Below are 26,256 nucleotides of genomic sequence, written 5' to 3' on the forward strand. Positions count from 1 at the left end.
ATTAAAAACTATACATGAGAAATATAATTACATGGTATTAAAAACTATTCATAAGAAATATAATTAGATAACAAAATATTGAAATATGCCAAAAATTATGCCAGATACGGCTTGTCAAATTAGTCAAAATTTTATATACCGAACAGACAAAAAAAAAAAAATTAATGAATAAATTGTCATAATTATGATAAATGTGGCAGTGTGGAACATAACAATGCACTACCAGTCTACTCTTGCACTCGAGACATCTCCAAGATTCACTGAAAAGTTTTACCCCATGCTGGCAAGCTGAATGTAGTGCGTATAGTTGTTTGTTAGACCCTCCATGACCCCCAGTCTAGTCCCTTTGGCTGAAGGGTCCCACTCTGTGCTTTCGCCTGCAGCTGCTGCTGTTTCCGAAGACTGCATTACCCTTCTCATGCTGAGCCGACTCTTCCGTCGGGGGTGGAGCAAAGTCCGAGGCAGGTCTCCTGCGGGCGGTCATCGCTCTTGTCTGCAAGAGAAATCTTCCCCAGAGACCCCATTCCAGAGATCTTCCAGATGCTATTGTGTGTCTCCGCTGACACCCCTCTGTTCGGGGCGGGTCTCCTCTTCAGAGGAACCTCGCCGCCACCGACGAGCTCCCTACAGGGATTATCACTTGTCATCGCCCAGGGAGCGCAGTCCTCCTTGACGCTCTAGAGTCTAGACATTCTCCTTCCCCTGCGGTTAGGAGACGTCTCCTCAGTTCTTTCAAAGAACGACAATCTTCTCCTTCACCTGCTAGACGTGCGCCTTAGGCATCTCTTCATTCGCCAGCTGTTCGTCCTCTTTCTCCTGATGACCATCACTTCTCACCTCCTGATCGTCACTCTTCGTCTTGTAATCGTCACTCGTCACCTCGTGATCTTCATTCTCGGCACTCGCCAGCGCAAGATCATCATTTGTAGTCTCTCCGCCAACAAGCGCATGATCGTTACTCGCCCTCTTCTTTGGACTCTCCTTTGACTCGTCGTTCACCAGCCTTGCGGCGTTCGTCAGTGACTATTCATTCTTCTGTTATGCGTCATTTGCCAGCTGCTCATCGTTCGCCAGTTCACAGGTGTTCCCCTTCTGCGTGTTCACCGACTTCTCGGCATTCGCCAACTCGTCGTTTGCCAGTTCACAGGCACTCACCGACCTCGGCATTTACCGACTCTTTGTACGTCAGCTCCTCATTACTCCCCAGCCCATCGCCATTTGCCAGCTCCTCATCACTTGCCGGCCCATTGCCGTTTGCCATCTCCTCATTGTTTGGCAGCAACTTGGTATCCGCCACCTCCTCATTCGTCACTCTTTCGTCTTGTGATTGCCACTTGTCTCCTGGTGATCTTCAGTCTCGACACTTGACACCTGTATATTCAAATATACAGGCTGGATCGTAGGATCGTATATGTAAAGGAATAATTGAACAGAAAAATTGAAAACTATTTATTTCCAATTGAAAAGTATAAAGCACAATGATGAGAAAATACATGTCTACAATATTAAATGAGACTTGCCAGCAATAACTAGCCAAGAGAAAAATGAAAAGATTTGCCAAAAACAATCCTGTTCACATGTTGGGTACTTCCATATCAATAAAACTACTGGTTTCACAATCAGCAATAAAGTTAAAGATAACAATCTATTTCCCAATGCTAGCTTCTGGAGAATACTATAATGAAGTTACAACTGGTTATCCTATAATAGAATATTCAATGTGGATGGTTCTGTATGTAGCTTTTAACAGGGCTGTAGACCAAAGAACAGTGAACAGAATTTAAACCTTTTGGAATTGTGGTTTAAATTAGAGCTCACAAATATGAGAACACTTACTCTAGTAGCTACACAGGAGTAGATGTGCTCAGAAAGTACTTGAGTCATGTTTAACCAGGCCTTTAAGTTTGTGACATAGATTTTCCACAGTAAAAGACTCAAATCGTCTGATCACAACCTGGAAATCTTTATACAATACATAAATCATTAATGCACCCTTCTTATGGCAACCCCTGGCAAGTCACTTCACAGATTTCATAAAATCTCTACCATAAGACTGCCTTGCACCATTGCAAATACCTTATCCGACAGGGTAATTTCAGGCCACATAGCTCTAATCTCCGTAAGGTTGCCCTTCATACTGTAGATTGACAGTCATTAACAGTTTCATGGGATTCATATGTCTTAATTCTCAAGCAGAACAAACTATAATTTGCTCGCTTCTACTGGACTCCCTACTGAGTGTAGGGCGCGATGTCAATTACCTTCTAAGAAAAACAACAACAGATTACAAAATTTTGTTAGAGGAGCTTGAAGCTCATTAAACAAAATCAAAACAAATGAATAAAGTTTGTCATACAAACCCATATTATATTATAATGAGTTGATGGATGTCCAAAAGAAGTCATTTGGCTGGATCACCGGCTCCTCCAGTTCCCTCCGTGTCGGCTTATCCTCTAAGCTTCTTCTATGGCCAGAGCAGAGGAAGTATTATGAGGTCTCCAATGAGCCCCTTCCAGCTTGCCTCTTGACCACTCCATAGAGGCATTGTCCAGAGGAGTCTCCTTTGAGAGACTCACCGCACTCTCAGTCACTTTCCATATGCAGAGGTGACCAGACTCATGAAGTCGACTCTCAAGGTTTCTTCTCTGTTCGGGTCAGGAGACATCGAGCGGGTGGCGCAGAGATGGAGGAAGTCCAACCAGGACTCTCTTCTCTATGGGGCCCTCACATCTCGGCCCTATCGGCCTCCTCCATCACAGAAGAAGCAGAAACAGGTAAGAAAACCGCCAATGAACAGGACATCAACGACTATGCCGTCAACATCTCAGAGTGTGTCGAAGAAGCTCTTTCCAGCCAAAGAGTGGAAAGGCTCTTAAGTCCTCCCTTGGAGGTAAATGGAGTAGAGGGAGTGGCCAAGGCTGCACCCGCTAGGGCGGGCAATCCTCCCACTTGTCCACCAGTAGGGGAATGCCTGCAATGCCACTGGCAGAGGTGTCAGCAGCCTGGGGCCAAAACCTGGACAGTCTCTGTGATTTGTTTAGGGTATCGCATCCCTTTCATTCAATATCTTCCTCCACTGACTCAGGATCCAGTCCCATCAATCTCCTATGTGAAGGGATCCATGAAGGAGCTGGCCCAAAGTCTAGACCATGTTGGAGAAGGGCCCTCCCGAGAGGTCCTCGACAGGTCCCCAGCCTTCTACAGTCGACTCTTTCTTGTGAAAAAGCTGTCTGGAGGGTGGAGACCAGTTATTAACCTCTCAGTTCTGAACAAGTTTGTCAGACAAACTTATCTAGCAGGGAGATGGGAGACAAGCGTTAAGACCACAGGACTTCATGTGCATTCTGGATCTCAAGGACGTTTACTTCCAGATCCCAGTCCATCCGCCTTCAAGGAATTATCTAAGGATCATTCTCGATAACAAGCAATACCATTTCAAGGTGCTGTGCTTCGTTCTCTCCACGGCACCTTAGGTCTTCACGAGAGTGTTTGCCCTAGTGTCATCTTGGGCTCACAGGATCGGTATCTGTCTCCTAAGATACCTGGATGACTGGCAGACTCCGTGGCAACACTTCTTCAGCACCAAGACAGAGTTCTAGCACCTTGCCAAGATCTGGGGATTGTGGTGAACCTCAAGAAGTCACCCTTTTTTCCCTTTCAAAGACTGGTATGCCTAGGTATGATCATTGACACCGACCAACAGAAAATGTTTCCATCAGATGACGGTACAGAGGCTGAGGAAGGTCACAAAACCCCTCCTCAGACGAAAACTGCCCGCCCAGCAATGGTTGTGTCTCGTAGGTCACCTATCATTCCTGGCCCATCTAGTGGCCATTAGCCACCTCAGGATTCAATCTCTCCAGTGGCGGCTGAAGTCCAGGTGGAATCAGAACAGCGATTCCCCGGACATCCTATTCCCCATAGAATTAAATGAGCAGACAAACCTCAGGTGGCAGATGAGAACCTATGCAGGGGTGTCAACCTTCTCTTTCTTCCCCCTACCGAAATTAATGATCTTTACAGATGCATCAAAAAAAGGGTGGGGGCCCACAAGCTGCACCACACCTCTGGTTTGGGTACAAAAGTTATCGGCACATAAATCTCGTAGAGATGATGGCAGCCTTCCTAGCTCTCCAACAGTTCCAGCAGTTTCTGGAAGATCACTCCAGGGTGTTGATGAGCTACAACACCTCAGTAGTGGCTTACATAAACAAACATGGTGGTACCTTTTTGCACCCCCTATGTCATCTAGCATTAGAGATACTTAAATGGACAGAAGACAACTCGGTGTCCCTATCATTCCGCCTCATTCCGGGCAAAAGGAATGGGCTCGTGGACAATCTGAACAGAGCGAATCAAATGGTGGGCTCCAAGTCATGTCGTAGCCAACAAAGTCCTGTCTTTGTAAGTTCCCTGACTGTGGACTTGTTTACAGCTTTCCTGAACTTCAGGCTCCTGCTTTACTGGTCATTCATCACGGATCCCCATGCTTTCTGGCAAGAAGCATTCCAACAACAGTGGGACAACATCGACATCTACGCTTTTCTCCCATTCTGTCTGATGAGAAGAGTACTCAACAAGAGCAGAGTATCCAACAATCTATCTATGACTCTCTGAACTCCACAATGGCATCATGCCGAGTTGTTCTCGGAACTTTTGCAGCTCCTGACAGAGCCTCCGAGAGAACTCCCTGCACGGCACGATCTATTCAAATAGCCACACGCGAACATCTTCCACAAAGCTGTAGCTTCACTACGCTTTCACACCTGGAGACTATCCAGCAACTCCTAACTCAGAGAGGATTTTTGCAGCAAGTTGCGAAAAAGATGGCTGGACTCCTTCGACGATCTTCGGCCTCAGTCTACATGGCTAAGTGGACCTTGTGCACCTTCAGGAGGAAATGCTCCTCTCTGTTTCGGCAGTGAAAGGCTACCGCTTGGCCTTGAGCCTTGACTTTAAGCTGAAGGAGTTGATATTTCTTCTTCGTTGGAACTTTCTCTCCTCATACGAAGCTATGAGATTACCTGCCCCCAGTCGGAAGTAAGACCACCTACATGGAACATGGTTCACGTCCTTCAGTCTCTGAAGAGTTCTTCTTACGAACTATTACTCGAGGCAACAGATATCCACCTCACTCTTTCAGCCAAAAGAGTTAGTGAACTGCATGGTCTTTCCTATGACATCGCCCATTCAAGGGGATGTGGGGAGGTAATTCTTAACCTCTTCCCTGAGTTTATACCTGACTCAAAATGCAGGAGTAGTAGATCCTAGATTCGGGCCCTTCCAGATTAGGAGTCTTTGTGCTGTAACTGGTGATCCAGATCAACTGTTACTATGTCCAGTAAGGAGTTTGAGGTGATTCCTCAAAAGAACATTAGCAGCTTGCCCTTGAGCATCAGCATTCTTCGTCAGCACGGATAAGGTCAAGAGGAAGGTCATAAAGAACACCATTTTGGCCAAGATTCGCAAGGTCATTGACCTAGCACTGAATCCTGCCCCTCCTCCAACATGATGAGCATTAAAGAGAAACTACTCTGCAACGCAGTTATTGCAAAAGGACGAGCGGAAGCGTCAGACGACCTTCACCACCCACTACCTGCAAGGCGTGACCCACAGCAGCATGGAGATGTTCTCCATTGGTCCTGTGGTGGCTACACAGCAAGTGGTTTAAACACCTCAGGCTCCTTGATGGACAAGTAGCAGAGGGTTGAGGGGAAAGGTTACCCGGGATTAGTCTGGGATAAATGCAGAAGAATGACTGGCTCTTTCTTTCTTTGATCTTCTCCTCTCTTGAGGAATCAGTACCCAAGATCCTCTGCAAAAGCTGAGCTCACCTATCTGTAGGTAAAATCATTTCCCTTGTGTAACTTAATTCAGTATAGAAACAATACTTGTTGCCTCCCCAATAGCCCTGGTGTGGGGGATTGGGTAATCTTTATGGTACCCTCGTAAGATTCCTACAATTCAGAGAACTCTTACCTAGACCAGTCACATTGCTAGTATCACAAGTACGGTGTTTAGCGAGTTGTAAGGGTTCCTACCTGTTACGTGCAGAGCATCCATGGAGAGAACCCCTGGTCTTTGCCAAGAAGCCAGTTGGTGCGGACTTCCACCCTCCTAAGGGGTAAGTCATCCCTATAAAGAGTGGAGGGTTTGGATTTAGTGGTGGAACAAATGACAAATTTGTAAGTAATTTGTATTTTCCCTAACAATACAAACCCTAGGTCAAAAGTGACTAACAGGTGGACATGGCTCCCCTGCACAACCCATGGGTAGTTATAATGACCTCGTTAATGATTCAATTGTGGTTTCCAGCTTATGCAGAAGTCACACTTGTATTTAAAAGACTCTGGGATGAATATGTAGGAAAAATACAATTGTTCCGTAACCAAAATACAAACCACGCTATTTACATTGGGTTTACCTTTCGGCGTAGCTGAAATGGCGAGCCATTAGAATTTAACGAGGGTGTATTACCCCCGCGCTAGTTAGCAGGGGGGTAGGGGAGTGGTAGCTAGCTACCCCTCCCCCCCTCACACACCGGTGAACTGCTTCACTTCACTTTTGGCTCGGACAATGGACAGACGTATCTGTCTTTGTCCTCGCTTGGCAGCCATTGTTTGTTTTGTCTTTACAGTACTTAATCACTTACTTTTCTTTTACTCAATATATATGTACTGTAAACATTTTTTCGTGTTTATGTATATATTTGAGTATAGAAATCAGTAAGTTTCCTTTTCAGAGTTTGTGCTTGTGTGTGTAGTGTACGATATCTCCGTGGAGCCCTCGGCAGTTAGGCCACCATGGTGTAATTTCATGGGTCGCGATCGAGTTTGACTACGGTCTTTCTCTCTCTCTCTCTTTGAGGTCGTTCACCCTTTTACTACGTTACTTTTACTAAGTCTGAGTAGCTTCCTTCCCGTGTGGGTGGGGTTGCTAAGCCGTACGTTTTGTCTCAATTAGTTTATGAATCTAATTGTATTTGTTGATTTTTCAGCTTTTGTAGAACGATTCCTTTCGGGGTTTTCGTTCTTTCTTTAGTGTTCATTTTTAAATTACATAATTACATAGTTACATAATTATAATTGTTATAATTCTGTGTTGGTTACAGCTCTCCTTCCGTGAATGTAAGTGGTTGTGAGGGCACGTGCCTGTTGTGTAATTCTTATGTTCCTTTCCCTCGGGATTCCTCTTTGGAGCCTTCCTGGGGGAATGAATGTTAACTAATGATTTTTGTTTTTATTTTTCACAGTTACCGATCTAGTTCGTTTCTGTAATGTGACAACGGAGTGAGCTGTCTTGTTGAGGTCTGGGGATTCGGCTGTTGCTGCCTCCCCTATAGATCTTCGTCAGGGGCGTGTCTCCTTCTCCTGGAAGTACTCCCGTGACGATTGACTGCTCTCCAGTTCATTTTAGAACACTCAGGAGGCTCGCCTCCTTGGGTGGGTACTTTCCTTCCGAGGGAAGTTTTCCTGCCCAGGCTTGAGTTTTTTCCCTTTGGGGGGTTCTTCTCTTGCCTTTTTTTCGTGCGACTATGCTCTTGGTGTTGAGCGGTCGCACCTGCAGTTACGCTCAAGGGGCTGGGCAACTGCAGGAGCCCCTCTTCGGAGGATTGCTCTTTTTAGGTCACTGGCTGACCCGTCTCTTCTACGAAGTGTTTCTCTTTCGTTCGCGAGAGAGTACACTCATAGAGACTCCTCTTCGGAGGACTCTTCTGCTGTTGTTGCTGTTGGCCGCCTTCGCCGTAAGGCTCACCGTCCGCTACGTTGTAAGGGCCCCCCATCTCCCTAGAAGGTTTCTAAGAGGCGCCTTTTTGAATCTCCGCATGCATCTCCTACCTCCTTAGATCTCTCCGGGGATCGATCTCCAACACCTTCCTGACCTTCCGCCCCTGGTGCAGCTGGACAGCAGTCTGACCTTGTCATCCGACGGGCAACGGTCCCTTCGGGGCAAAGGGTTGCCTCCCACGGGGGGTCTTCCCTTGCGTGTCAGGGTTCCCCTGCACGCCCTTCTGCAGTGTTAGAGCACAAGCGCTCTCCTCAGTGTTAGGGCACAGGTGCTCTCCTGCTCGTCAGCGTTCTCCTGATCGCTAGCGCTCTCCTGTTCGCCAGCGCTCTTCTGTTCGTCAGCGCTCTCCTGATGATCATTGCCCACTGCTTTTGTTCCTGTTGTGCGCCCTGCGCGTCAGAGCGCACCTGCGCTTCCAGTTCCTGATTCGCGCCCTGTGCTCCCACGTTCGCCCGCGCGACCTAGAACTTCGGTTCAGGTCTTGGGCAAGGACTCTCCTTCTCCTCGCCCTCGCGATCCGGCTCGTCAGCCTGCTCCAGCGCAGCAACGCTCGCGGTCGCCTACACGTGCTTCTAAGCTACTGTTTGCTCAGGATTCCACGCGTTGCCCTTCTGCTCGCCAGCGATCTCCACCTCGCCAGCGACCACAGACGCGTCAACGTTTGCCTGCTCGTCAGCGATCTCCTGCGCGTCAACGATCGTCATCGATCTTCCACGCGTTACAGGTCCCCGGGACACCATCAGTAACGATCTAGCGCTCGCCTGCTGTGGACGATCTCCGGTAGCTGAGTCTTGCCGTAGATCTTCCTCCTGCTCGCCAGCGCTCACCTTTACTTCTGTCCTTTGGTGCGCCAGCTTTCTTCAATCGCCAGCGCACATCTGCGCGCCCTTTCCTGCCACGCACCAATGGGGGCCAACGGTTTTTCCTGACCGTCCAGGATCGCCTGATTGACAGCTCGCTTCAGCGCTCACCTTCCCGATGCACCTGCGCGCCTTCTGTTTAGCGCGATGCGCGCTAACCATCCCTAGTCTCTTACGCGTCAGTGATCGCCTACGCGCCCGCGCGATTCTTTGCCTGGGCGCTAGCGTTTTGTTAACGCACCACCGCTCGCCAACGCGCCGTCGCTTGCCATCGCTTGCCGACGCGCCATCGCTTGCCAACGCGCCTTCACTCGCCTACTGGCCATCGCTCGCCAAAACGCGCCATCGCTCATCAACGCGCCATCGCCCGCCTACGTGCCATCAGTCTCCCGACCGCCTGCGCTCACCCGCGCGCCCACGTGCCTGCGCGACTGCGCACATGCGCTCCAATGTTCGCCCGCGCGCGAACCAACGGTATTCCATCGCGCGGACCAACGGTGTTCCATCGCGCGAACCAACGGATTTCCGTCGCGCGAACATACGGTGTTCCATCGCGCGAACCGACGGTGTTCCATCACGCGAGCCTAAGGTGTTCCATCACGCGAACGCCGGCTTGATTCCTGCAGCATCCATTGCTCGCCTACGGGTCATCTCTTGCCTGTGAACTTTCGCCCTTCCTACCACGCTCTCCCTCCTGCGCTCCCTCGCGCACTTTCGTCTGCGCTCCTGCGTGCCCGCATATGGGCGCTTCCATGTTCGGCCACGCGCAAACCATTGATTTACCATCGCGCGAGCGCCAGGGCGATTGCGACCGCTATTCCCGTCGGGGTTTCGCAACATGGCCAGCCTGGCGAGTCTTCTGGGGCGTATTTCCAGAACACGGTCTTCACCCCGTAAACGCAGAGCATGGCACATGCAAGAGCAGGAAGAATCTTCATGGAGGTCTGAGCAACATTCTTCTTTCCAGAACCTGGGTTAGCCCTTCCTCCTCATTCCCTGGAAGGGTCTTGCCAGGGAGCTTTCCGTTCGAGATTTCTCCGTCGGGCAAGGGGTGACTGGTTTAGCCCTTCCTCTTCTCCATCTCATGGAAGGGGCTTACCAGGTCCTTTCCCTCCTCGGTTGCGACCCAAGGTTTTGTACAAGGAAGCTCCAGGAAGATCATGGGTACTTTCCTCCTCTCGGGCTCAAGCACCTGTGCGTTTCGTCGCCAAGTTTCGAACTTGCGGGCAAACTCGATGTTGGACCATCTAGACGCAGTGACCGAGGGCTTCCTCTCGGGTGTCTCATAAGTGGATGTCGACAAGCTCAGACACTCTTCCATACTTGGGAAGAGCTTGTTTGTGTCCAAGGACAGAGACATGGACAGCGGTTATGCGGAGGAAGTCGACTTCCGTTTTCACTCCTCCAAGGCGCTTTCTCTCTGACCCTGCAGGCCTCCAGCGCCTCTTCTTTCAGCCTCGTCGGCCTAAGTTATCGGACCGGCTACGGTAGCTAAGACAAGGTGTCCAATAGCAGTCCCCTCCTGTCAGGGACAGGTAGCACGGGAGGCTCTCCCGGGGGGGCATAATCCTAGAGGGAGCGGCAGAGTTCACAAACTCTAGGATTGGCAACCCCCCCTTGCAGGTCTCACACTGGGAGGATGCCTAAGGTTACTCATCCGGATAACAGCTTCCCGATGCTGATTCCTGCACGATCTCCGTGATCAGCCAAGGATATCGCGCCTCGCTCTTACCATCTCTCCGTCTCTGTCGCGAATTCAGTGTCATTGAACCTCTATGCCATGGGGTCGATCAGACTGGTAACGGGGCGGCAGGACTCCTTAGGCTCTGGATCGGAAGGACGGGTACTTCCAGTTTCCATTCCATCCATCTTCCAGGAAGCTCTTGGAATTCAGCCTAGACTACAGGTGTTCCTGTTTAAGATGCGGTGTGGCGATCCCGCCGCGGCATCGCAGGTTTTTCCCCAGAGAACTCTCCCTGCTTTCCTCATGGCCGCTCAGGAGCAGGCTTCTGCCTCCTTCGCCTTTTGGAGGTCTGGTCAACTCCGGTAGGCTCGGGTTCGACCTTCTTCAACGCCGGAACAAGCTTCCGGGTCCTTACCATGAGTGAGGGTTCATGGTAATTTGCTAGGAGCCTTCTCTACTTCTGCCTCAACATCTGGAGTATCTAGCCCTGATATTGAGTCAACGGCCTTACCACGCTGAAAACACCGCTTCTCGTCCGATCAGCGAAGTTAAGCAACGTTGGGTCTGGTCAGTACTTGGATGGGTGACCGCCTGGGGACGCCAGATGCTGTTGCCTCCTTCTCCGAGCCTTCCCTTCAGTTGACTGTGGCAAGGCTGAGGAGAGTCGCAGTACCTGTTCTCAGTCAAGCAGAGCTTTCAGCCCTACCTTGGAACGTTTCCTGGGTCTCTTTTCCTCATTGGCCCGTCTAAAGTCCCGAACGGTCTCCTCAGGATAAGTTCCCTGTGAGGCGGCCTAAGTTCCGGTGGTATCAAAGCAACGATTAACCGGACTTTCTGGCCCCTATGGGACCAGCGGAACGTTTAGACCTGCAATGGGTGTTGACCTATGGAACCTCTTGATGGGAGTGGATATTCTCGTCCTTTCCCCACATTTTGATGCTGTTCTCGGACTCGTCAAAGAAAATGCGGGGGGAGGGGGGGGGCATGTTCCGGTTCAGGCCTATGGTCAGGACCTGAAGGATACCTCTCCATCATTCAGGCAGGCTTAGGGGCCGTAGTCTGGCCCCTCTACAGATCCTACAGTTCCTGCAGGGTCGCTCCGTGCGCGACGACTTCATGGTACTGTACTGGCGTATTTCAACCAGCAAGGGACGCATTTTCATACCTTCGCATCTTGCAGTAGAGATACTGAGATGATCTGAGGTCCTCTCAATACCACTATCGGCTCGCTCATTCCGGGCAGAGGAATATTCTCTCCGACTATCTGAGCAGAGCCTCGCAGATAGAGGGTACCTGGGGGTCTTTGGCCTTTAGTAACCAGCAAGTCCTGGCCTGGGGGACCTGATCGCGACAGCCTGGAACTTCAAGCTTCCGCTGTTCTTCCCCCCAGTCTCAGACCCCAAGACTCTTTGGCAAGATGCTTTCCTGTGATGGTGGGACAACATCGACGCCTGCGTCTTCCCGCCATTTTTGTCTGTTGAGAATGGGTCTCAACAAGACCAGGTTGTCTGGCAACCTTTCGATGGCCCTGAGAGCTCCACTGTGACTATACGCGGAACGGTTTCCGGACCCTCTGCTTCCCATGACGGAACTCCCGGGAGAGCTTCTCCCACGGCACAGGCTACTCAAACAACCACACTACAACATCTTTCATGAGCCGTTGCATCGCTTCGGCTTCGCGCCTGGAGACACTACGCCGCCTCCTTAAGAAGAGACAACCCGCTACAGTCGCGGAGTGGAGGTCGCGTCACCTGCGATAGTCATCCGCAGGGGTCTACCAGGCGAAGTGGAGAGTCTCCTGTGGTTGGTGTCGTGGGAGAGATACCTCATCCCTTGAGGCCTCTTCTCCAGTAATAACGGAGTTATTGCTTTTCGGCGGGAAGAAATTACTTTCCGCTCTCAGCAGTGAAGCCTGTCGCTCAGCCTTTCCCTGGCCTTCAGGCTGAAAGGAATAGACTTTTTCCTTCCCGCTGGACCTTTCTTCGCTCATGCGAAGCTGCGAACGTCCCTGCCCCCTGTCGGAGTGAAACCTCCTCCATGGAGCATGGTTCGGACTCTTTAGTCCCTTAAGAGATCTTCTCAAGAACCATTACGTCAGGCCTCTGATCGTATTCCGTCTTGGGGGACGGTGCTCCTGCTCACTCTGGCCTCGGCCAGTGTGTAAGCAATCTTTTTGGTCTCGTACGACTCCGCCCTTTCTAGAGAATAGCCGAAGGCAACATCCAGGTTTGCTCCTGAGTTGTTTGCTAGACTCAGAACCTTGGGGTCCCGGCCCTTCGGTCCAACTCCTTCAAGATTTCGAGTCACCATTCTGTATCAGATGACCCAAACCTCCTCCTTCTTGCCAGTAAAGGAATTGAGGGGTTATCTTTGAGAACAGCTGCAGTTTGTCCTCTCGTGCAGCCGGGTTGGGAGCACAGGAAGGACACAGGGGAGAGTCCCCAGTATACCTTTTCAGCTCGGACTCAAGGACATTCATCTCGACCTGAATCCAGACCCTCCCCCGTCACGTCGCCCTACAGCACGATGTCGGATACATTGCAACGTCCCTCGCCTTCGAGTAGAACTACTCTGTGACGCAGGTGCTACAAGCTGGAGTCTGGAAGCGTCTAATGACCTTCGCAGCCCGCTTCCTGCAGGACGTGACCCACAGGAGTAGCGATACGTTTTCTATCGCTCTGTGGTGGCTACACAACAACTGGTCTAACCTCAGGCTCCTTTTTGGACAGGTAGCAGAAGGTTGAGGGCATTGTTATCAGGTTTTAGTCTGCATGAACGAAAGAAGTATGTCTGGCCCTTACTTCTTTCTTCATCGTCCCTTCTACTGGGGAAGCAGCATCCTGGTCTCTGCATAGCTGACCTCAAACCTCTGCAGGTAAACCATGCTTCCTTGTGTTCCGAGTATTGAGTCATTACTGTCGCGTCCCCCATACCCTGACGAGGTGGTATTGGGAACGTCCTAACCCAGAGTTCCTTCTGGAACTCCAGGTCAACTGCCTAGGATGGGTCACACTTCTTCCTTCACACACATGCTTATGTAGGCCACACGTTTCCTTGCGGAGCAAGGAACTTGTGAGGTGCAGGGACTCCTTTTCTCGAGTGCGACTCACTCGGATTCTGAGTCCCCGGGTAAAGCCAAAGCCAGTATGGCTGGGGACTTTCCACCCTTCCTAAGGGGTAAGTCACCCAATGTAAATAGCGTGGTTTGTATTTCGGTTACGGAACAAATGACAAATTCGGAGATAATTTATATTTTTCCTAACCATACAAACCTTAGCTATTTACACATATTTGCTCGCCAGCCCTGTCCCCCAAGACAAGTCCTACCTCTAAGTGAAGTGAAGCAGTTCACCGGTGTGTGAGGGGGGGAGGGGTAGCTAGCTACCACTCCCCTACCCCCCTGCTAACTAGTGCGGGGGTAATACACCCTCGTTAAATTCTAATGGCTCGCTATTTCAGCTACGCCGAAAGGTAAACCCAATGTAAATAGCTAAGGTTTGTATGGTTAGGAAAAATACAAATTATCTCTGAATTTGTCATATTACGTAGAAATTATCTTTTTGTTTTGATAAACTAATTAAAAGGATTACTGAATCATACTGTAATTAATTGTTGACATCCTTTCTATATATTTTTTTTATTGTATTCTTGGCTTCTTTTCACAGAAAGTGAACTTGGTAGGACTTGCCGTAATTCCCGGTCATGTGGATATTCAGTGACCCTCGTGGAAGAAGAATTTTGTGTGGATGGGATCTGTCGCTGTAACCCAGATTATGAAGTACAGTACTCTTCGGTTTTGAATCCGAGATGTGAGAACATATTTCTCAGTAAGTGTTGCATTTTATATGATTCACTTATCTAGTTATAAACCTTTATTTGTTTTTACACATTTGCAATACAAATCCTCATCCTTTAAAGAGGAATATATCTACAGCATGAGCTGCCACAGATATTGAATCTTTATCAAGGTAGGAGTAATAGTTAGTGGGAGTGGGATGGGAACCCTACCGCCTTACTATATCACATTACTTTTCCCTTTATCTGCAAAGCAAAGAGTACGACATAATCATTTAAGGATTTAAAGGCCGCTCATGAATGGGAGAGGCAAGGGACAGTGGTATTGCCCTATCAAGCAGGACAATGCCCTACAGACTGACTATAGTATACTGTATACATATGATCAGTGCCCAAACCCCTCTCCACCCAAGCTATTACCAAGAGAGCCAGGCAATGGCTGCTGATGACTCAACAGATAGACCTGTAGGCTCCCCCAAAGCCCCCATCCTTAGCTCACAAGGTTGGTGAGGGTGCAGTGACCAAAGAAACTAACGAGTTTGAATGGGACTTGAACCCCAGGCTGTTTGATCTTTTCTTCGCTTGCAATAATCATTTGTTTATTTTTTATTTTGCAAGTGCGTTTTCGTAACAGAACTGCATAGAAGGTGAGCAGTTGGTAAACTGAAATTTTTCCTTCGAAGATACAAACATTCCGTTCCACGTGTAGTGTATCTTGTGAAGGGCGGGACTGTAGGTAGTTCACCTACGGAAGAGATAGTGCTCCTGACCTGTCAGATGAGGAACTTTTCTTTGAGCATTACTTAGTTTGCTTGGAATGACCCTTCTTCAGTAGGGATTCTTCTGTTGCAGGCCTAATGTTCCTTCTTTTCTTCGTACCTGATAGGGAACTATATCTTTACTTACTTACTTACTGTGATGGCTGCTTTTACTTACTTACTGTGATGGCTGCTTTTCCAGTCCCATACAGCAGGGGAACCCCACTCTCTACAGGACCTCCACTGTTGTTTTACCTTGTTCGTTCAGAGTATTTATCTTCAGATCAGGTATTGTTTATTTACTGTTAAATCATCACTGTCAAAAGACTCGTGAAATAAAAAGTCTTCAGTTTCCTTTTGAAAGCCTTAATGTCTTCAATCATTCGAATGTTTCGTGGGAGCTTATTGTATAGTCTCGGGGCCGCATATTCAAAGGCTCTGGAGCCCAAAGTGGACATAAATCTAGGTTCCAACATTTTGAAGCCATCATCTCCACGGCATGCTTGAATCGTTCCCGAGTAGGAACCTGGTGAAGTACCAGTGTTCTCTCCCTCCTCTTTCTTTTTGTGGAGGACTTCCCTTGTGAGAGCTGTTGACAAAATTCTGCTTGTATAGAAAGGCCTTTCTCTCAGTTCCTTGGGCTTTAGCAATTAGTCTTTTCCTTTAGGAGGAAGTGACAGTACTCTCCCGTTCACTAATATCTTTGAAGTCAATCAAGCAGATCTGAATTAAGAGGCCGGGGGAGGTTGGGAGTGGCGCTCATCCTTAGCCTCAGTGTTTTTCTGCATTTAGAGCTCATGGCTGACCAGTAGCACCAGGGTTTGGGAGTTTGGTGGGAGGCGGATAAGGTTATTGGTTATGTTCATCCTTGAGCCCGATGTTGCTCAGGTGGATATTGATTGTACTTTTTTTTTTTTTTTTTTTTTTTTTTTTTTGCACTGGCTTTGACTGGACACCAACTCACAACTGCTTAGACAATCAAGGGTAAGGATGCACTCTTTTGCCTTTGGGGAGAGAAGCAGTGATCCCTTCCATGCAGGACACAGGGGTGTATTGAGTGGTGTCATGTTCTGCCAGCTCTCAGGAAGGTCCCAGAGACACTCATTGTTGGGGTTCATAAAGTGTCTCCATTGCCAAAGCTTTTTCACTGCAGAACATGTACTTCCTCTCCTGTCTCTGCTAAATAAGCTTTTTGGTAGAGTTTGGATCCATCCTCTTCAGTGGAACAGTGCATGCTCAAAGGAAGGTCAGAGTAGTCTTATCTACTCTTGAACTTGGTCCTGGGGTCAGTTGGTCCTCTTTCTGAGTGTTTAAACTCATATGCCTCCTACTACCTGATGGCATCATAAGGTGTTTTCTTCAAGACTCTCTCTCTCTCTCTCTCTCTCTCTCTCTCTCTCTCTCTCTCTCTCTCTCAGTTTTGTATCTGTGTGCCGGTTAGTGATTACACTTTTGCGATCCTATAAATATCATGATTTAACGCGGATAACAAAAGGCTATCGAGTGCAATATAGCTACAAGTTTTCGTGAATAGTCAGTGATTAGTTTGAGGTCGGAGAAGTGGGATAAAACGTCGGCATAGAATAGTTATCTTGTGAATTACTAAAAATCTAATCAAGATGGCTATGTACAACACGGGCAAGGCTTGGAGAGACATCGCTGGACTCAGCAAAAATAAATTCCATGAGTTGGCGAAACAGGAGCTCGACCGTCTGATAACAGAGGTCACTAGTAACGTCAACCAATGTGACGGAAAAATATTCGCAGACATATTGAAACAATATGATCCAATAAACTGGAGCAAATCTGCGGAAAACATCAGCAAAATAATTGAAGAAATTCCAAAGAAAATCCAAGTGATAAAGAGACTTATAAAGAAAGTCTACATCAATCAACACATTCCATCAAAGAACAATAAGAAGTCCAATATGGTGAATATGCTGATTGATGCAATGGGAAAAAGAATGCCAAAATGGTGTAATACATGTAAGATATGTTATTCCATTAATAATCCTCAACAATTGATTAGAAAATGTGATGCCTGTCATGTCCCAACACATCCCACATGTGCTGAAATACAGCAAAAAATAAAAAATAAAGACACAAAGGTATTCTGCTCAACATGCTTAGTCTGGATAGAAAATATAATTAAGTCGAGACTAAATCTGCAAATAGTTGAAGATAAAGAAGAGGAAGAAGAAGAAACAGAAGAAGAAGAAGAAGAAAAAGAAGAAGAAGAGAACAATGAACAGGATATGTGTAAGGATGCAGAAGAAATCATTGATATAACCTATGATGCCATCCAACAACATACTTATGAAGAAATAAATTACCAGATGGAAACAAATAATAGACCCAAGAGACTCTACCCGGACCTACATAATTTTAGGGAAGAGCAAGAACAAGAAAAAATAGAAAAGAAGGATATAGTCTGCAATATGCTGAAAAGAGGGAATTGCAGATTTGGCGAAAGATGCTACTACAAGCATCCAAAGATATGCCGTAATTATGAAATATATGGTAAATGTGCGTATTTAGACGGATATGGAGACGAATGCAGAGATCTCCATCCAAAAATATGCAAAAACCTAAAAGAAGGAAAAGGATGCATTTACAACAAAAAATGTCGATATATGCATCCTGCAACCATGAATGAAAGTAAGAAAACTCAGCAAACTGAAAAGAAAAATGAAAGCAAAAAAGAAACAAAAAAAGAAACAAAAAAGCAGGCCGTGTATATACCGCGCTTTGAACCAAGAGCCCCAAGATATGAGGCCTTTCAACCCAAACCTGCACATTTAGAGCCCAACTACAAAGAATGCATCTATAATGCCAGGGGTTGGTGCAGATATGGGGACAGTTGCAGGTATACACACACAAATGAATATGAAGGCGAAAGAGCAAATATAATAGAAAAGTTGGATTTTTTAATGGCAGAATTCCGGGAAATGAAGAAAAGAACATCATATCAGAACAGGAAGGAAGCATGGGAGAATCCATATTATTACCAATATTAAATAATGGGGATGAAACACAAACCATAATAGTAATGAATGCACAGGGTTTAGTCACGAGTAACTCTAAAAGGAAAATAGAGTTCTTAGAAGAACTAACCCAAATTGAAAAAATAGATATATTAAATATAAGTGAAACATGGTATTCCCAAGAGACTGGCAGTGATGACCAGATAAAGGGTTTCCAAACTTATAGATCAGACAGAAAAAATAGGAATCAAGGGGGAACCGCAATATATGGAAGAGACATAAATCAAGGAAAAGTATGTGAAAAATACAGCAACACAGAATGTGAATTGATTGCGGTAGAATTTGAATTTGAAAAACTAATGAATATTGTAGTTTACAGACCCCCAAACACTAAGGAGTTTGACATAATAATAGAAAAAATAGATGATATATGTAGAAACCATAAAGACTGGAATATACTCCTATCCGGAGATTTTAACTTTCCTTTCGTGGATTGGAAAGAACGGATAGAAGAAAGTGGTTGTATGTATACATATAAAAAAGATAGTAATAGTAGCGCAGAAGATAAGAGGCAATTTGAAAAGCTTCAAGATATGCTATTAGAACATAATATGCAACAAATAAACCACATTCCAACAAGAAAGGAAAATGTCCTAGATCTAGTATTTGTGAATGAGGTGAATTATGTTAAAGAAATAATAGTGTATAACACGGGAATTTCAGACCACAATGTCATAGAATTGATAGTTCATTCCAAAGCAAGTGATCACAGAATTAATAAAAGCACAAAACTTTGGGAAGGATATGGAAAATATAACTTTTACAGTAAGAATATCAAATGGTCAGAAATAAATGAAGAACTGAATAAAGAATGGAAAAATGTATTTATAAGTGATAATATACAGGTAAATACGGATATACTGTACAAAATACTGGAGAAAATTGTTGAAAAATATGTACCGAAAAAAAACAATAAACAAAAGACGTGCATACCAAGAGACAGAAGGATCTTATTTCAGAAAATTAAAAAGTGGAAGAAAAATCTTGCAAAAGAAAAAAATGTGTGGAAAATGAGGGAAATAAAATGTAAGATAGAAAATGCAGAACAAAAGATTATACAGTCGAAAGAAAATGAAAAAAGGGACTTAGAAGAAAGGACACTTCAAAATATAAAAAGAAACCCCAAAGTACTTTACTCCTATGCAAAAAAGATGAATAAAAGGAGAATAGAAATAGGCCCTCTAAGAATTGAAGGACGGCTAACGAATGAAAAAAAGGAAATATGCAACATATTAGCAGAAAAATATAAGAGTGAGTTCACGCCAAGAATTGCGAATGAGAATAATGAAACAGAAATGAGAGAAGAAAATGTTGAATATCTAACGGATATAGATATTAATGAAGCAGATATTGTCACGGCTATAAACGAAATTAAAAATGGATCGGCAGCCGGACCAGATGGAGTTCCAGCGATTTTGTTAAAAAAAACTGCAAACACTATCGCGAAGCCACTTGCAATACTGCTAAGACAGAGTATAGATATGAGTGAGATATATGTTAAACATAAATTAGCTTATATAACCCCTATCTTCAAAAGTGGATCAAGACTAGAGGCAAGCAATTATAGACCTGTTAGTCTAACATCACATATTATGAAAGTGTAAATAATGAACCATTTGGTCAAAAATAATTTGTTTAATATGGGTCAACACGGTTTCGTACCTGGAAAAAGTACACAGACCCAACTGATAGCTCACTATGAAAACATATACAATAATATGATAAATGAAAAAGACACAGATGTGATCTATCTAGATTTTGCAAAAGCCTTTGACAAGGTAGACCATAACATATTGGAGAAAAAAATGAGAAAGCATAATATTGTGGGAAAGATAGGAAAATGGGTAAAAGAATTCCTGCAAAACAGAAAACAGATAGTGGTTGCAAATGACGAGAAATCAGATGAAGCCCAGGTAATATCTGGTGTGCCCCAAGGTACGGTATTAGCTGCACTGCTATTTGTTATTATGATCTCAGACATAGACTGTGATGTTGAAAACTCCGTAGTGAGAAGTTTCGCCGATGACACAAGAATAAGTAGAGAAATTACTTGTGATGAAGATAGGAACTCACTACAAAGAGATCTAAACAAAATATATGAATGGGCGGAGATAAATAGGATGGTATTTAACTCCGATAAATTCGAATCAATAAATTATGGAAACAGAGAAGGAATGGTGTATGCATACAAGGGACCTAATAATGAGACAATCACAAACAAGGAAGCAATTAAAGACCTTGGTGTAATTTTAAATAGGAATATGTTATGCAACGACCAAATAGCAACACTGTTGGCTAAATGTAAAGCAAAAATGGGAATGTTATTCAGACACTTTAAAACAAGAAAAGCTGAACACATGATTATGCTTTACAAAACTTATGAGCGTAGTACACTCGAGTACTGCAATGTGATATGGTACCCACACTACCAAAAGGATATTGCGCAAATAGAGAGTGTACAAAGGTCCTATACTTCTAGAATAGAAGAAGTTAAGGACCTTGATTACTGGGAAAGACTGCAATTTATAAAACTATACAGTCTAGAAAGGAGAAGAGAACGCTACATGATAATACAAGCATGGAAGCAAATAGAAGGAATTGCTGAAAACATCATGGAGCTTAAAGTATCAGAAAGAGCAAGCCGAGGTAGATTAATAGTGCCAAAAAGCATTCCAGGTAAACTGAGAAAGGCGCACAGGACATTAATCCACTACGCACCAGCATCGATAATGCAGCGACTATTTAATGTGCTGCCAGCTCATCTAAGAAACATATCAGGAGTGAGCGTAGATGCGTTTAAAAATCAGCTCGATAAATACCTTAGATGCATCCCAGACCATCCAAGACTGGAAGATGCAAAATACACCGGAAGATGTATTAGCAACTCTCTGGTGGATATACGAGGTGCCTCACACTGAGGGACCTGGGGGAACCCAAACAAAAAATAAGGCAATAAGGTAAGGTAAGGCTCTCTCTCTCTCTCTCTCTCTCTCTCTCTCTCTCTCTCTCTCTCTCTCTCTCTCTCTCTCTCTCTCTCTCTCTCTCTCTCTCTCTCTCTTTTTTTTTTTGGATTTTTAAAAGCTATCTCATCATGTCAGTTACAGAGGAATGTTACAAAGACCCAAATCCTGCTCAAGCCTGTCCCTACAAATATTTGAGTCTGATGTTCCTGAGGTCCTACAGGGACTGTAGCGGACAAGTGTGCATCTGGTCCAAGGTAACACGTCCAGCATGTCTCGAGGGAAAGCGGAATGATTAGCCCTTCTCCCTTTTCTTTTTCTCCTGTGGAGGGGGAGAGGCAGCCTCAACTGTTGCACACTGGTTGGATGACTGTTGCTTATCAGTTATGCAACAGAGAGCCTTTCAAGCAAGACTGCCAATATTAGCCAAGGCCTTAACCCTTTTACCCCCAGGCTCTTTGGAAATTTCCAACCCTTAACCCCCAAGGGGTTATTTTTTTCCCTGCACATTTTGCAGTATATTTTTTTTAAATTGCTCTAACAGCCTTAATTTTTGTCATAGAGAGGTCAGGTTGGTCTCATTCTCTTGGAAAATGCCTGAATTTTTCCATAAAATTATCAAAAATATGAAAAAAAAAAATTTATAGCATTTTTTTGCAAGGACGTAGCGGTACGTCCATTGGGGTAAAGGGATGGGTTTTGTGAAACGTACCAGTACGTCCTTTGGGGGTAAAAGGGTTAACAGCTTCTACATCTCTATGATTATCTGTTATAAGGTTGTTGGAGTCACCCTCCTTGTTGCCTCACAGGACCAGGAAGGATCACATGTTCAGGAAGAAAAACCTTCCAATCTGGTTCTTGGAGACACTCTACCCAAAGACATGTCTCCTATTTAAAGGACAATGATTTGTTGTTGTGGCCTGATTGGTAATGTTTCTGCCTGGTGTTTGCCAGTCGGGGGTTCGAGTCCCACTCAGACTCGTTAGTTCCTTTAATGTCTGCAACCTTACCATTCTTATGAGCTAAGGAGGGGGGTTGGGGGCGAGTCTATAGGTCTATCTGTTGAGTCATCAGTAGCCACAACCTGGCCCTCCCTGGTCCTAGATTGGGTGGAGAGGAGGCTTGGGCACTGATCATATAATATATGGTCAGTCTCAAGGGAATTATCCTGCTTGCTATGGCCATGTCACTGTACCTTGCCTCTGCCATTCATGAGTGACCTTTAAGCATGTAGGAACATCATAAATTTTTAAGGTAATTTATATTTTTCGTAACTATACAAACCTGAGTCCTTTAAGCTACACTTGTTCCGACACTAGATATAAACTTTCGCTATTTATAAGGATTATACTTTCTGTGAAGCTGGAAGGTAGTTATAAGACTTTTAGCAAGGTGTAAACTACCCTGCTGCTAGTTAGCAGGGATTTAGGCTGGGTAGCATGGGTAGCAGACCACCCCTCTCACAAACAAACCCCTGTGTTGTCTCATCACTTTTTATTTTTGGCTTGGACTTGGAGAGAGTCACTGGAATACAAACCTATGCTATTTAATAGGGATATTACTTTCGGCGAAGCTGAAATGACAAGCCATTAAAATACAGTATGGATTGGATTAACTACCCATTCCGCTAGTTAACGGGGTTTACGGGTTGTGGTTTGCTACCACTCCTGCTCACACACCGGTGATTTAGCTCACTTTGCTTTTGGCTCGTATGGTTAACGGGCGTTGCCGTTCTTCATCCTCACCAAGTTATATTTTGGTCTGCTATTATTGCTTTTTGTTTGTGCTTTCTCTTTAATAATGTGTGTTTGTGTTGAGTTCTGCAACCATGTGGACCTGCCCTGGACTTGAAAGCCGTCCTTGCGGGACCTTCGTGTTGGCTGTGGACACAGACCACCACAACCTTTGTCCCGCCTACAGAGGTCAACGGTGTGATAGTGGTAATAGGTGTAGTGAGTGTCGGGAGTGGTCTGCTTCCTGGTAGGAAAGGTTTGGGCGACGGCTGAAGAAGAAGTCAAGGCGAGATATTTCTTCTTTGAAGGTTCCTTTGAAGGGAAAAAACCCAAGACCTCTTCTTCCCCTTCTGTATACTAACACTAACTCCACCACAAGTGAAATATTAATACTGTTGGTGTTCCGATGATCTAGGATACATCAAAATGTTGAAGGAATGCTTCACCTCAACATTTTCTAAGCAGTCTCAATTATGGGCTGTGAAAGGATACACAGAGTATGTTGGAAAATCATACTACTGTATTATTATATACTGTAGTTTTCTAACTGCTGTATTGTTATACTGCAGGAATACGCTACTGTATAGTCTTATACTGTAGTTCTGCCAGTATACTACCGGGCTAGGCTAGTACCTGGCGGCACTAGCGGACAGAGAGAGAGAAAGAATGGAGAGAAGGACTACCATATTATTATAGTTTAGTACAATAATTAGGGTTGAAGGGACTACTGTCATTACTGCCTTCTTTCCAGAATGAGGAATCAAATGGAAGGGGAGAGAATGTATTGATTCTAGCTTTCATCCAGCCACAATTTCCGTTGCTGGTTTCACTGCTGGTTACAGGGTTTGTGGATGGCAGTCCAAAGGAGGACTGAAGAATACTCAAAGTTGTAATGGGTCTCCCACCGGCAGCCGTCAGAGCCGGCTCAACCTTTCCCGGAGCATTGATTCCTTTAGGGAGAAGGTCGAAGCAGCAACCTAACCGCCTTTGTAGGAGCCCGGCCGGTATCGTAGTCAGCCCGGCAAGCGTGGTGATTGTAGAATACCGGCCTCGGGGATCGTGACGGTAAAGGACAGAAGGGGAAGGGAAAGGGTCTTATATTTCGCATAAAAAGAAGGCGCCAGGTTTGCCTCTTACTTTCAGCTGTAAATCAAGGAAACATAGTTTCCTATGCCGGCACCGTCTTAGGTGGCAGAGGAATAAAGATTCCCTAGGCTGAGACATTGCCGGATACAGTATAAGACAAGTCTTTTAATCCGCAAGGGAAAAAAGTGGCGGCAATTGTACTACCCCCTTTCTGTTGTGGACTAGGGAAGCTGAGCTTCCTATGTCGGCAACAGTGTAACCGGCAAGGGAATGACTAATCCCCCATCCGTAGCGTTGCCGGCAACAAGACCTAATACCCTGAGTTACTGTCGTATTTCAAAGCCGGGATACTCACCGGCAAAGAGGATTGACAGAAAACACTATCTCAGTCAAGCCGGAGTACACTACTCTGTGGCAAGACGAAAGATAAGGTTGTTGCCTGGGCTGGCGGCACTCAGGGTGAAGGAAGGGTTTATCCTCATTTCTCTAAAAGAGAAGAGTATCAAATTATGATAGTAATTCTAGGAGATATTTATATCTCTGATTTAATCAATAAAACGATACGAGAGGTTAAACGGGGATAGCGTTATTAAAGTACAGTATACTAAAACGCGTTAGGCTAGCCTAACTCGAGTCGGGATCTCGGCTACGCTAGTACCACCGAGGCCTTATTGTATGCGATCGAAACGTTTTACCATTAGAGGAAATATTACATGCGTAAATCTTATCTTCACTAGTATATTTTGCCTAAATAGCTAGAATTTCTTTATAGCTAAATACCGGGAACGTCGTACTACTAACTAAATAAAGCATTTATGGCGTACGACAGCGGTCCCAAAATGGCCGCCTCCGGTGTTGGCTCTGCTCCGCTTAACACACCTAAATTATGCTAATTTAACGGTGAGAAGGGAGCCAAAAATTGTACACAAGGAAGATTAAATACTCAACCTTCCAGAGGATGAAGATGCTGGAGATTGCGTAGTAATAATCCTTGAGAAAAGTAACAACACCGAGAGCTAGTAGGAGAAACACCGTGTTTAATTGGCCACTTCAAAAGGAATAGTTCGCCGTGGTAGTACTGGGAGCGGATCACCGGGTAACCTTGATAACAGCTCCCCTTCAATTTCGCCACTCTTCCCCCTCAAAGCAAAAACTCTATTCAGGGTGAAGATTGCTGTGTTGTATCAAGAAATACGTTCCCTGATATTATGTGATATCCTTAAAAGTTATATTAAGGATACTCGCGCTAGTAGTTAGAATTCTGGAAACCCGTGGTTAATTCTCTGGGAGTATCACTGTAGCCAAATATCCCTTAGAAAGCTACCTAAAGGAACATTCCATCAGGACGACATGGCTGAGCCCAACAAAATAAATCAGAAATTCAAGTTGAGGGCCACAATCCTCCTCAACAATTAGATCAAAAGGACAAAATAAAATCACAAACACAAAACCCGACGTATCAAGACCCTCTCTAATAAAGCCACCGGGAAATAGTGTTACAGTAGATAAAAAATTGCTAATGGGAAGATGTCATTCAAAAGTTGTTCCAAGAAATAATCCATAGTTTTTTCCTTCATTTTGCAATGGAATTGTCAGAGTTTAAGGGCCAATTATGAAGAACTTACCCTCTTAATCCATGAGCATTCCCTCATAATTGATGCTTGATGCTAATACCCCTTCTCCTTGCGAATATATTAGCTATAGGACACCTTATGATCACCGAGTAGGGAACCATGGCGGAAGTCTCGTATTTGTTCATCGAGATGTTCCTCAAATATCTTTATTTATCCTTACAGCTCTGCTGGCAGTGGTTGTACAGATTGATATAGGGAGAAAATATACAATTTGCTCTCTGCACTTGCCTTCAAATGATAACATAACATAAGTTAGTAGAGGTGATTCAACAATTCCCTCAACCTTTTCTTTTACTTGGAGATTTGAATGGTAGACATCCTTTGTGGGGTGATGTTTTAGCAAACACCAGGGGCTATATTATTTCATCAATTGTGGAAAATGAGGATGTTGGACTCCTTAATACAGGAGAGCCCACACACTTCCATGTTCAGACAGGTACCTTGTCATGCATTGACCTTTCAATTGCAAGCTCTGACTGCCTTCTTGATTTTGATTGGAGGGCATTAGATGATTGGCATACTAGTGATCATGCACCAATGATTATAAACACCAACAATGGTCCACCTTTACAAAGATCTCCATGATGGAATCTTGACAAGGCGGACTGGGCCAATTTTGTGAGCCAAGTGAAATTGAAGGGAGTGCAGAACAGTTTGAACGTATTGATGATACCATAGACCTACTGAATGGAATTCTTCATACAGCAGGAATCAATTCGAATTCCAAAACCACAGGATTATTTAAACGACAACCAGTCCCGTGTTGGTCTTCAGAATTAACTTTCTTGCACAGAGCCACCAGAAAATCTCTGACTAGATTGAATAGACGCCGTACTGAAGAAAATTTGATAACAAACAAAAAGTGTGGAGCACAGTTCCGTCGTGCCACGAAAGAAGCTAGGCGCCAATCTTGG

The 26,256-nt window shown here is 45.3% G+C and overlaps 1 protein-coding gene and 1 non-coding gene across 2 annotated transcripts in view; both read left to right on the forward strand.

The window, feature by feature from the left end:
* Positions 1-26,256, forward strand: part of LOC137658801 (uncharacterized) — a 286,791-nt gene that overhangs the window by 118,928 nt on the left and 141,607 nt on the right. The window contains exon 2 of the mRNA XM_068393849.1: positions 13,998-14,159. Coding sequence (XP_068249950.1) covers positions 13,998-14,159 — 162 coding nt within the window. The remainder of the gene's footprint in view (positions 1-13,997; positions 14,160-26,256) is intronic.
* On the forward strand, positions 10,830-10,948 carry LOC137659403 (5S ribosomal RNA). The gene has a single exon (XR_011047511.1). It is a non-coding gene; the product is annotated as a 5S ribosomal RNA (ribosomal RNA).

Source organism: Palaemon carinicauda, chromosome 19, assembly GCF_036898095.1.
Source record: "Palaemon carinicauda isolate YSFRI2023 chromosome 19, ASM3689809v2, whole genome shotgun sequence".
NCBI classification, from domain to species: domain Eukaryota; kingdom Metazoa; phylum Arthropoda; class Malacostraca; order Decapoda; family Palaemonidae; genus Palaemon; species Palaemon carinicauda.